Below are 13,758 nucleotides of genomic sequence, written 5' to 3'. Positions count from 1 at the left end.
CTCACGAAGCTCATGGCAACAGAAGGAGATCTGTCATTAAACCAAATGCTCTTTTGTCCCTCTCCTGTTTTCATGGATTTCTGATGAACTAGGCTGGTGTATTTTCCCTCCCTAGAAAACTGTTCACGTTTTGGATTCTGCACAGTTTTAAAACAGTATGTGGCATTTCCATGGTAGACGTTCATCCCGGGACAACCCGGGATTTATCTGTCCTGAAGACGGCTATAATCTTCGCAAGGCAATTAAGACTTAAAACTATTTTTTTTTTGCGATGTAATGAGAAGATTTCTAAAATTAAAAAATCTTTATAGTGCAGGGTTATTCTAACATTTAAAATCCCCAAACTAGCCATCTAAATGCTAATCTGAACACAGAAGGAAGATGCCTTTCTCCTGTCCTGCTTAGTCCGCCATTACATCTGTCTGGATCACTGTAAGCCCCATTCCAAAATTGGTTCTGCAGCATCCATTCTCCCCTCTTCCTGTATCTGTTCCCTGGTGTGGTCACAGTCATCTTTAAGGAAATGGTAGGAGGCTGGAGAGACAGCTAAGTCAGTAAAAGCTTCCTGTACAAGAGTGAGGAGCAAAGTTTGGGTCCCCAGGACCCATACAAAAAGTTGGGCGTGGCGGTGCACTCTTCAGTGCTAGCTCTGAGGACCTGGAGACAGGAAGGTCTGCCAAGTCTGACTGGCCAGCCAATGAAGCTGAATGGGGGAGCTCGAGAATTGGTAAGAGTTCCTATGGAGAGCGATTGAGGAAGACACTCAGTGGCCACCTCTGGCCTCCATACATGAGCGTACATAAGAGCCATCTACATACACACATATGTCACAGACACACACACAGAAGATATTAATCTTCGCCCTGAGGACAAAATTCAATTTTTTTTGCTGTGGTTTACACACCTTCCCCAAGCTGCCCTTGTTCCCATCACCTTACTTACCAAGCTTCCCAGCACATCCCTTTTCCTAACCCTGTACTCCCGAGCCTCCTGTATCCCTCATACACAGTATCTCCGTCACCCAGCCCAGCCCCATCCCTTCGCCAAGGAAGCCTTCTTGTCATTGACTCTGCTGGTTCTCCCTATCACAGCACCCACACTGGCTCACCTCCTAGGCAGATGTCCCATTCCCTAAACAATCCCCCTGCCTCTCCCCCACCGAGCTGCAAACCCTGAGGATAGATTTTCTGTCCTCTTAGTGCTCCATCTCCCGCGTCAGCAGAGTCTACTTCAGAGTGGGCACTACTCATATCGCCTGGCTACTGGCTAGCTTCATTTTAATGTCTCCAATGTCTTCTGCCCTGCATGACATAGTGTTCTGTGAGTGAATGTCATCTGTAATCACCTTATCATATTTCATCAAGGGGATATGATCTTCCATTTCCCCTATGTATTTATCTGGGGTTATGTTATTCCTGGCTCTCGCTCTAGTGTAGCAATAAACCTTATTGTATATAAGCCTTTCTTTCATGTGAAGTTTTCATTTCACAACTGAAATTTCCAGATGTGAAGTTAAAGGGTCCAAGTCAAAGGGGGTAGACTTGATTAAGGTTCCAGTGTGTTTCTCAGTTAGCTTCTGAGAGGATCAGAGGTCCTCCCTGGACCTGGTGATTGGTGGGTAGCTCACTAATGTCTTGATGCCGAGGGTGAATTGAGGGCAATTCACCTCCCCATGCCCCCGGTCCAGAAGCAACTTATGACCACCTTATTTCCATAAAAGGTGACAGCTAGGGGAGAAAGGGCAGGCCCAGGGGCTTTGCATTTAGAACTTGGGTTCTTCCTAGCTTTTTGAAGGTAAAAGAAGTCACATGTGTTCCTTAAACACGCGTTGTTTAGATTATAAAACCGTATGCTGACCCACAGGTCCTGTGAAAGCCACAGGTGAGTGTCCCAAAACCAAAGTCTCTAGTGCCTTAGTGCCTAGAGAATGCAGCTGTGCATGGGAAACGTGAGACTTGAGGTGCATGAACTGATTGGCAAACACTGACTCCTGAGCTCTGAAACGATGACCCCATGAAATCCCTTCCCCAGCCAATGGCAACTTTCACAGCCTTTATCTTTCCTTTTTTTGTTTGTTTGTTTGTTTGTTTTGTTTTTTGAGACAGGATTTCTGTATATAACAGCCCTGGCTGTCCTGGAACTCATTCTGTAGACCAGGCTGGCCTCGAACTCACAGAGATCTGTCTGCCTCTGTCTCCAGAGTGCTGGAATTAAAGTTGTGCACTACCACACCCAGCTACAGTCTTTCTTATTTGTTGGTTTTAAACCATTCAGGAGTTGGGGGAGAGGAGGAGAAAGAGATTTACATCTGTCCTTAGCATGTATCCCCCCCCTCCCACCAGATTGATTTAATTATGCAACTTATTAAAATTACCAAGTTGAACACGCATTTTCATACTGAGCCCAGATGGGAGGAGCCCAGCCTTAGAGAAAAGACTGATTCAGACATGCTTACTGGAGACAGAAAGGAACTTGTCACCCTCATCTTCAGGTGACATCACAGACATCAAGCAGGGAGACTGTCTTATAAAGCAAGTCCACCTTACATTTCCAGAGCTTCAGGGGCAGAGCTCAGCCTCTTGTCTGCTGCACGTATTTATCCTCACCTGAGACACCCAACCGGGATGCATGTCTTACCTACAATTTGCTATCACCATCCGAACAGCCAGAGGGAACTTTCCATTTTAGAAAAAGTAACAGTAGAGAACAAGGAACCATGGCCCGTTGCTTACGTCAGTAATGCCTGGTGGTCGCTAGCCAAGACTGTGGTATTGAGTATGACATACACACAGGCTGAGAAATTTGTTCTGCAAAGGGCCGTGTAAGTGACTCTTGTAAGCTTTCTGGACCACAGGGCCTCTGCCACAGTGACTCAACTGCTCAAAAGCCACCAGGAACACTATGTGAAGATGCATGCAGCTGTATGCAAACAAACACCTCATTACGACAATGAAATAGGAAATCTGTACTGTTTCACTGGCTACAAAATATGCTTTTGAGTTGTTCAACTATTTAAAAATTTCAAACACTTTCTTGGGTGATGGGCTATGCAAACTCAAGTGGTGTGCTGGAGTTAGCCTATGGGCCACCCTTTGCTAATCCCTGACTTAGGCACAGTTGCAAGCAGATGGGGATACAGGAAGGGTAAAAAAACAAAATATTATCTGTATGATTGCCCACAGGATGATGGTCAGGGATGTAGATTAAAAATGCTGCTGAAGGATCTGAAGGGATGGCTCAGCAGTTAAGAACACAGGCTGCTCTTTCATAGGACCCAGTTTTAATTCCCAGCACCGCAAGGTGGCTCACAGCATCTGTTACTCCAATCTCAGGGGATGTAACACCCTCTTCTGACTTCTGTGGGCACCAGGCGTTCATTTGGTGCACAGCTGCACATGCAGCCAAAACACCAGTTTACATAAAAATAAATAAGATAATAATTTATTAAAAAGTATGTTGCATTCTCAGATAGCAGTACCTCTGCTAAGAGTTAAAGTAAATGCTTAAAGAGAGGACATTCAGTGTTCATCCAGGTTGTCCTGAATGGCAGGGTTCCTTTCCTTTTTCTGGCTGAATAATATTTCATTGGCGTACACACCACAATTTTCTTCATTTATTCACATACCAGTGGATACTTATGTGGTTTCTATGTAAAGAATATAATGAATCAGGAGCTTCAGGGTCTCAAGGGGATACTATATCTTCTTCACTTACATATTCAAAAGAGGAACTGTTGGATCATGCAATGGTCCAATGACTTCATTCAGTATGCCTGGCAAGTCTCCCAATAAGCTATATCTCCAGTTCTTTTACTGTTTTCTACTTTCCCTATATGAGACAAGGTCTTACTATCATACTAAGCTACCCAGGCTGACCTTGAACTTTCAGGCATCCTGCTCCAACATTCGGAATAGCTGGGGTCACAGGTCTGAGTCACCAGGTCAGGCTCAATTTTTATCTTCTTGAGGAACCTCCTGATTGTTTTCTACAGTGGCTAGACCAATTTATATTCTTGCCAACAGTGCACAAAGATGCTCTTTCCTCCACGTGGTCCACAGCACCACACTGTGAACCTCAACAATAGACCACTTTAGTTGTCAGACATGCCTCAACTAAGTTGGAAGAAAAATGAAACATCCCAGCCAAGAGAAGCAGCTGAGTGGTCTGAAAGTTCTTCAGAGACCAGCTGTGAGCTGGGTTGTGCCCTCTGACTTTATGGCTGCTTCTATCAAGCACGAAGCGTGCTGGTTTGTGACTCTCAGTTTAAGGTAAGTCCTATCTGCTTAGAAATCGTCTAGGGTAGCAAACATGTCTTACTTTGCTGTGCATGGCCAGTGTGGACTGTTTGGTCAGGCACATTGTTCACATTCAATGAGTGTTATTTAAATTTATTGGTGATGAGATCACAATGTATGAAGAATTCGTAACATTCGTATCCCATAAATTTGCTTGCTGGTGCGAGAATAAAATTGGACACTTTCTAAGAAATTAAAAAAATACTAGTAAATATCTGTTGTACACTATAAATGTATGTGGTAGTTTTGACATGCATCCCTTTATCCTTAGATTGCTGTGTACAGAATGGTACATACAGTCGTCTTTCACATCAGAAGATGAGGCTACAACAGAAAACAAGCACTACTTGTCATGATGTGGGCTCTTTTCTCTTCAGGAGTCATAGCTCAGGCTTTTTCTTCTTTAACAAGCCACCTGTGAAAGCGCAAAAGCACTCACAGGATGCAGGGAAAAAATGCCCACTAATCCAGGCCAAAAAAAAAAAAAGTATAGATAACCATGTTGTGTTGCAAACTCTGATGGGCAAGTGGCATGCCTTGAGATGTTTTCTTCAAAACACAAGTTTTGTTAAGAACAGTACAGACAACAGATGATCCTGAAATAGTTAGAGGGGTATGGGGCACAGAAGAGAAGAGCCAGGTCCACTTTCTTGAAACACCTTGTGTTTTTGACCGACTTAACTTGACCAAAGTCCAGATGAAGTCTACTTCCTGGAAATCTTGGTATCTAACTCCAGACACGAGTTCTGAAGAAAGCCAGGAGAAGGACGGCATCAGTAGGCTCTGATCTGGCCAGCTGAGCTGTTGCCAATCTTCTGGACCCAAAACACAAAGGCAAAAGACGCTGGCAAGGCCACCAAGTTTTGATAAGTTGAACAGACAGGCTTCTTCAAATTTCATCTTTGAAAAGTGATTTCACAGATTCCTTTAGTGGGGTATCTATTGCAGGAGAGGTGCTGGTAAATTGTGGAAGGAAATACAGGAATGTGTCTGAAGAGAAGCAAGCTGAAGTGAGAGCATTAGGTTTTTGACTGGGGAAGACAGTGGATACTTTCAAAGGTTATGAGTAAATAATGTCTTCGTTTAATGTTGACACGATAAATATTGTCCAAGGCTCTTGGAGGCACACACCTCTAGAAAACAGTCACATTTCTTCCTTGTCTGATTCTGGTTTCTCTGTCTTCTCAACCCCATGAAAGAGACAGATGTCCAGCTGACACACCATAAAGCCAACAGGAGGGAGAGCAGTGTTGAGATCAAGCAAGCCTCCAGAGAGGCCTAGAGCCTGTGGATGTCTTCAGAAGCCATGGGACTGTTCACTGGTAGTTAGTTTAGAAATTAAATACAATAAAAAATGTGGCTAATGGTATGTCTGATGGCTTGGAATGAGGGAAGATCTATGGAACTGAGATTCCTTTTTTCATTTTATTAAAGAATAAAGCTCAGGGATAAATATTATGAAGTAAATCTGAGAGATCCACAGAGTGAGAGACACGATCCTGCCCCTCTCCACTTCTTGGATCAAAAAGGCCACACAACCCCTCGGCCCCTCCTGTTCCTCCTCAATGTGTCCTTCTATCTCCCTCTCAGTCGGACAGGAAACTCTTTGGTCCACTTGGGCCAGCTGAATGTGAACTCAGCTCTCTGAACTGGTCTCTTGGTGGTCTTGGAGCAATCAACACAAACAGATCTCCCCCAACACTATAGTGTAAACTTAAACTCAATTTCTGAAACTTTCACTACTGTGTATTTCATGAATTCAGAAAGCTGAATTAAGAGCCTAGAGCTTGTTGCTGCTTGCTTCTGTTTCTCAGAAACTGGCACGCACACACACACACACACACACACACACACACACACACACACATACAGTCAAAAACACACATTTCTTAGAGTTCAGTTGCTTGAGGCTCCATTTGTATAAAAAATTAAAACAACTTCAAAGTAAATTCAATTAGTAAATGTATAATGCCTCAATAGACTATCCTAAATGTAATATACTGAGCATGATAATTTTATGAGAAAACCAAGTTAGAAATAATATATTTTTATGTTTCTTTAAGTAGAAAAAAGACTTCAGAATCATAAAGAACATTAACAAGGTACTGTATATATTTAAAATTTCTTTTAAAAAGTGTGCTTTTTCTTTTTATAAATGTGAGAAGTGTAAGTTTTTTTTTTTTAGCAAGACTTAAAGGTTTCTAGAAGTGTTAAGTGTGTTTCATGGGAACTGTGCGAAGTAGCATCACTGACTAATACTTCATTGTGTATGTGGGCGGGGCGGCGGGGGGTGGGGATGAAGGAGGAGAAAATGACAGAGAATAAAATGGGGCCTTCTAGAGGACCTAGGAAGATGAGAAAAAGACAGGGAGTGAACAGCTGATAAAAATGAAACAGCTGCACTATTTACTTTAGACCCCAGGAGATTACACGTGATTCCTTGCTTGCTGACAGAGAAAGGTCTAGAAGGACAGGATTCTGTTAGTCACCTCTAAAATGAGGGTCCTGATTGTCACCTTTTCTCCTCTGCACTCTGGCTTCTGAGGATAAACATGGCAGCCTACATCAAGTGCACTTGACATTTTGGTTCTCAAATGCAATGATGTATTTGACTTTAAAGACCCTTTCTGTTATTAGCAGCTTTTTGTCCATCCGACACATGATACCAGTATCTTTAAAGATCCTCCTCAGGTTTACAGCCTTGGCAGTGAGAACTCAGATGTCCAAGGTGGGAATGCCCAGCTTTGTTTAATAAAATCCTTTGAAGGAAAAGCACATCCTATAGTGCCTTATAGTTTCTTTTAGGTTTTCTCCTCCATAAAACATCCCTCAAAGTGATTTGTGACCGAATATAAAAACAACACACTCAATAGTGTCTTATTGAAAACATGGCAGCAATCCCCAACTCAGATTTTATTGTTGACAGCTTATGCATTAATCTGGTTCTATTGGTCCAACAAGCAATTTGGTAGGAAATAGTACAGAAGTTTAGTAACTACTGAGGACTTACCCTGTGCTTGAGTTTGGGGATTGGAGTATAACTCACTGACCATCTAATTTATCTATTTTAACTAACAATTCAAATTTTTTAAAAAGTAGATTTACTGTTTGTACAACCCTCACCCAAATCAGCTTAGGAATATTTTTTACCTCTGAGACAATTCTTCATATCCTTTATAATCAAACCTTACTTCCAAGATTCAGCCCCAGACAACTTCTGAGTTACTATCCTGGTGCTACAGTTATGCATTTTCTAGAAACTCACATAAAACAGAAGTCTGGCTTCTGTCCATTTAACATGATCTGAGATCCATCCATGCTATTAAATGTTAGTAATGCATTCTTTACTCATGAGTAGTTTTCCACTGGACAGACGGTCTGTATTTTATTTATCCATCTGCTTGAAGCCAGTGTGGTGGTTTGAATAAGAATGGCCCCCACAGGCTCATAGACTTAAATGCTTGGTCATTTGGAATGATGCTAATTGACAGGGATTAGGAGGTGTCCTCTTGTTGGAATAGGTGTGGTCTTGTTGAATAGGTGTGGTCTTGTTGAAGGAAGTATGTCACTGTGGGTGGGCTTTGAGGTTTTAAGGTCCCAAGCCAGGCCCAGGATCTCTCTTCCTGATGCCTGCAGATTCAGATGTAGACCTCTCAGCTACATCTCCAGCACCATATCTACCTGTGGACTGTCATGTTTCTGAACATGACAATAATGGACTAAACCTCTGATTGTAAGCAAGCTCCAATTAAATGCTTTCTTTATAAGAGTGGTTATGGTGTCTCTTCACAGTAATAGAAAATTTAGTAAGAGAGCCAGAGTTGGATTGCTGGGTCTGATGGTAACACGATACTTAACATTTCAATAGCCTGCCAAACTGCTCCAAAGTGGCCATATACTTTTACACTCCTACCAGCACCCCATGATATTTTTCACTTTCTCCATCCTCAACAACATCTTAGTATTGACAGCTTAGTATTGACAGTCTGGTATCGACCACCTCGGTAGATAGTGAAAACTTAATGTTTCTTTAATCTCTACTTTGCTAGTGGTAGATTGTGTCAAGCATCTTTGAATGGACTCATTTACCCATTTGTTTTATAATTTTTAGAAAAGTATCTATTCAAATCATTAAGTTGAATTGAAACAGTTCTTCGTATGTACTGGTTCCATGGCCTGGTACATAAAAACTTGGGCAAATATCTGCTTCAGGTCTGTTTCTTGGCCTCTTTTCTTAATGCCATCTTTTAAAGAGCAAACATCTAATTTTGATGACATTCAGCTCATATTGTTTTTTCTCTTTATGTCCACAGCTTTGGTGCCTTATCTAAGTATTATTCTGCCACCCAATGTCTCAGAATTTTCTATTTCACTAATGTTTACAGGTTAGCACTAATATTATGATCAATTTTAACTGATTTTTATATAGAGTTATCTAAGGACCAAGGGTTGAAATTTGTATGTGCAAATCCAATTGTTTCAGAAATACCTTTGAAAGAACACCATCTCTCTATTGTATTGACATGCTTGGTGGAAATCAATTGACCATATCCACATGACAGTCTATTGTTGAGCTTTTTCTTCTGCTTCTTTAATCTGTATCTGTTCCTGTGCCAATGCCACACTCTCTTAATTACTGTAGATTCACTTTAAGTTTTGGAAGCAAGAAGAGTTGAGTCCCCCAACTTCACTGTTTCTCTTCACCATTTAGACTAACTCAGTAGTTCTCAACCTCTTAATGCTATGACCCTTTAATACAGTTCCTCATGTTGTGGTGATCTCAACAATAAAATTATTTCAATACTACTTCATATCGGTAATTTTGCTCTTGTTATGAACCATAACATAAATATCTGATAAACAGGATATCTGATATGTGATCCCTGTGAAAAGGTCATTCATTCCCCAAAGGGGTCACAAGCCACAGATTGAGAACTACTGGCCTAATCTGCAGTCATTTACATCACCACAAAAATTTTAGGTTCAGTTTATCAATTTCTATAAAAAAATATTTCCCAAAAGTTTGGACAGAGATTATATTACATCCATAGATCAGTTTGGGAAGAAATGATCAATGCTGAACTTATTGCCTATTTCATGAACATGGTATGTATTACAATAATGTAGGTCTTTCGGTTTCTCAGTGGGACTTGTGCTAGCTCTCAGTAACTAGGGCTTATAGCTCTTAGGTTAATTTCATCCCAAATTAGATTTTATTCCTTTTGATGTTAATTCATGTAATTAATCTTTTACAATTTTTGTTTTTAGCATTTAGGAATTTATTTTTGTGTGCCTGTCTTATACCCTGCTACCTCAATAATCTCCTGAGTATTCTAGTAGCTTTTTTTTTTTTTTTTTTTTTTTTTTTTGTAGTTTCATCAGGATTTTGTAGCTACTAAGGTTTGCGAATACAAGTTATATTTCTAATTCTCTCAGGCCTTTGATTCCTTGTTTTTGTCTTACAGTCACTGACTTTTACATCGGAATCATCAGCGAATCTCTTGAGCACACTTATAGCCCCATTCCTTTTCCATGAATTCTGACACTTGTATACCATTCACCTTGATGAACAACCACACTTTCCTAGTGCACAGCACCAATGCCCATCATCGGAAAATCATCATTTAGGAGGGGGAAATGAATAGAAAATGGGAAAAAGAAAGCGCTGCTATCTAACATGAATCTCATGAACTTAGAGACAAAGATGAACACCACTGGGCATGCTCTCAAAGTGGCAACTCCTCAGCCTTAGGCAGGTACTCATTAGACTTAACACACTTGTCAACCATAAGAAAGGGCAAAATTTAACAACATACCACGGTACGGTAAAAATATAACAAGAATTATCTAAAACACAAGATTTCATTACTGAAATTTTTTTTAGTTCAGGCCTTTTGTACTTCATTTTGTACCTCAGGCCTTTTGAGAGCAGGGTTGCCTTGATGCTCCATACAATTCTTGCTATACAGGAGCATAATTCAGTTCACAAAGAGTCTATGGAATATAGACTGAGTGTCAACATTCAGGGAGTACAAGGACTTCATCTCCTCTTACTAGGCTTCTGAGCATGTATAATCATCCCCATGGTTAAACTGGAAAACGACCTTAATATCAAAGCAGCTTCCTAATGCATACACAACAAAGCAATGGAGCAAAAGTAATCACTCAGGTTTCTTTGTTCTAACGTTCTAAAATCGGCCCCTCTTTCTGGAGAACCCCACTTCCCAGCCCACATCCCCCAGCTCCAGCCTTGAACACACTGCTCAGGAAGCGTCTGGCTCCATTATTTGGTTCAGTTTCTAACATCCCCTGGATATCCTAGTAGCTTAGAAGCCACTGCAACAACTAGGGAAGAATTTCTCTTTCTGACTTGCTCTGTTCCCAGATACCAGCCTGAAGGCTTGAACGCTATAATAAAAAGACGACTGTGCATAAATGATGCGTCTATGAATGACTACGAGAAGCTTGATCTGAAATACAATTGCCCCCGAGTTAGGATGAGAAATGCCTAGAAGACAGAAGAAGCTTTAAAGGATATGAAAATTTCCAGGAAGGTAACCTTGGCTTTCGTTCTCAGCTTTTACTTCAGGGGCAGTCATGGGCAACCGGAAGTTGCCATCAACCATGAAATTGTGGACCTGAGACAAAGCTCAGGAGCCAGCAGAAAAATTTTAGTTCTTACCAAGAAATGATTCAGACTGAAAAATCTATCACTTGGGTTTGGAAGCATAAGAAAGAGTGGCTGAGTTTCTGCTGAAGAGGTCACAGAATGAGAAAAATGGAAACAGCATCAAAAGTGCTTTTCATTATGTCTTGAGGAAATGCTTAATAGATGTTTTGCATCAGCTAATTAGAAAGGATTTCAATAGGCTATTTCCAAAAGCAAATACTAATCATAACTCCTCCTGTGCTTGGGGCCATATGCAAAACCTGGGTAATCACCTAGAGCCACAGTAAGCCAAATAAACCCTACACTGAGTAAGATAGCCATTATGTATGGCTCTAATTCTCAGCAAACCCACAGAAGAGAATTTACCCCACAAGTCTCTATCACGTGTCCTTCCTACTCCATTAAAAAAATCAGTTTCCTACATTGTTCAGATACACATAGTGATGCCTTTGAAAGTCTGTGTAACTAGCAAAACCCTAGGAAGAACTTACATGACTGAGAGTCAATGGGTTGGCAACTAAGAGCCCACAGCCTGGCACCTTTTGTTGGATAAAGTTTTATTCAAACACTTCTGTGTTCATTCACTGATGCACTGTCTGTGGTTGCTTTCTTGTTATAGTAATTGTGGGTTTGAGCAAATTGCCACTGAAATCATAGACGGCCCACAAAGCCCAAACAGAGCTACTGACTGCCCTTTACAGGAAGTCTGCCAACACTGTGATAACATGTTTAAAATAGGACAGAAAAATTTTGTTCAGGATAAAAAACAAAACAAAACAAAAAAACAGGATACGATATTTTATATATAGTACAAACAAAATCAGATAAAACAAATGAAAGCAAGTATAGAAAAGATGCCCCAAAGTTTTGGATGGTGGAGGTATGAGTGACTCCTTCACTCCACCTATTTTTTTTAACAAGTCCTACAATGATCATGTATTTCTTTTATTCTAAGAAAATGAAGGTTTACTGTAATCATTAATTGAATTCATCTCCCTATCTTGCACACAGTAGGTATGACTACAGTGACCTATCTTCCGAACCACATGCCGACCTGTCTCCCCACTGGGGCCCTCCCCACAGGAGTGTTGAGGTGGTGGGGGGAGGCAGGAAGTCCTGGGTGAGTACCTTATGCTCATCCCGAAGGTGAGTGTCCAGTTCCTCCGTATGCTTGGTCTCATAGTAGCAGAGCTGGCATTTGTAGGGTTTCAGTTCACTGTGCTTTTCTATGTGTTGCTGGAGGCTCTCGTCACTGGAGCAGGTGAAGGTACACTTATCACAGCGGAAAACTACTCCCTGCAAGTATTTTGACAGTTTGGAACGGCACACTTCAATGGGGACAACTCGCTCTTCTGTGGAAACAAATCGAATGGAGAGATGGGCGTTTTTACTGACGGAAAGCAGATGTTCCTTCTTTGGGATATAAGAAATGGACCCATTCAATTCTGATACTTCTGGTGGGTCTTGGTCTGTGAACAACACACACATGCACACTGTCCCTCCCTGCCTTCCCCACACGGCACATAAGCCTCTGGCACAACTGGGTACTTTGAAGACCAGATGCTTCTGTGTACTCAATATCAGGAGTGATGTATAAGCAGACGTGGGGCAGGTGGAAAGGTGTTAGATAACTTCTGAATGGAGGTGATGAAGGCAGGTTGGGCATGGAAGTGGCTGCCATCTTTACCAACATTAATAACCACTGACAAAAACCATTATAATGTCCTTGAACAAGTGCAATGCTAGCTGGATGCCTGGTGTCTCTGAGGGAAGGAAATGGATATTAACTGGGCACCTAAGTACCACCACTGTGGTTCGTCTTCTAATGGCATCATGGCTGGAGTTACTCCCATTTTCAGAATAAATAAAAGTATGAAATAGCCCCCTACTTACATACTTGATATCAAAGCCAGGGTCTCAAGACATGCTAGGCATGTGCTCTATCACTGAGGTACATCTCCAGTGAGAAACAAACTTTAAAAATGTCCTAAAGTTCGCAGTCACTGCAACCGACAGAGCTGAGATGTGAACCCAGGTTGGCCTCACTGCTACTTCTATTCCTGTGTCCCCTTGAAGATGCTCTTAAAGATGCCCTTCTCTGGTCCTGAAGGCAAGGGGATCTCAAATAGAACAGCAAATCTAGCAACCAACCAACCCGTACATTTAGCTTACAAGTGAAATGGCTGTGGGCAGCACTGAGGGGAGGGGGTGACCCCTTGGGAACCACTGAAGATTTGTGCCACTCTAGAAAAATCTGTAATCCAATTGCCACAAGAGGAAGAAAACTCAGAGCAGGGAAGAGAGGATGTGAGTGCCTTTCCCACTCACATACCAAATGTTGTAGGGCTGGAAATGCATGCGCTTGTGTATTTTGCTCTCTCTCACCCTTGTGTTTAACTGCTCAAATTAAATTTCACACCAGTCTGCCCAGAGTATTGGCACACGTGCCAGATATCCATAACTGGGATAAAATTAAAATCTGTGCTATATATGCAAGAATCAAATATAGCATGTGTTTTCATGCTGAGTCTGGATTTCAGAAGACTCTGGAAGTTTACAAATGGACGCACACAACATATACTTATATTATTTAGAAACAGCAATGTATTATTAAATCAGAAAAGCATGATTTTATTCCCAGAGACTCTGAGTAGCTAGTCTTTTGCACGCCGATGCAACTGCCTCCTCCAGCTTCCCCTTCGTTACCGGCTGCGTTCGGACCCGAGGGAATTTCCCCCACCCAACATCATGTCTCCATCTCAACCACAACATTTTAACTGTGGGGCACTCACT

The 13,758-nt window shown here is 41.5% G+C and overlaps 1 protein-coding gene across 6 annotated transcripts in view; it reads right to left on the bottom strand.

The window, feature by feature from the left end:
* Znf462 (zinc finger protein 462) overlaps positions 1-13,758 on the bottom strand; it is a 179,492-nt gene that overhangs the window by 12,305 nt on the left and 153,429 nt on the right. For all 6 annotated transcript variants that reach the window (XM_076564229.1, XM_076564228.1, XM_006985266.3 and 3 more), the window contains exon 10: positions 12,094-12,317. In XM_076564229.1, the coding sequence (XP_076420344.1) occupies positions 12,094-12,317 (224 nt within the window). The remainder of the gene's footprint in view (positions 1-12,093; positions 12,318-13,758) is intronic.

The sequence above is a fragment of the Peromyscus maniculatus genome, chromosome 2 (genome assembly GCF_049852395.1).
Source record: "Peromyscus maniculatus bairdii isolate BWxNUB_F1_BW_parent chromosome 2, HU_Pman_BW_mat_3.1, whole genome shotgun sequence".
NCBI lineage: Eukaryota > Metazoa > Chordata > Mammalia > Rodentia > Cricetidae > Peromyscus > Peromyscus maniculatus.
Note: the sequence above shows the minus strand (reverse complement) of the source record. Positions and strands in the feature narration are given on the sequence as shown.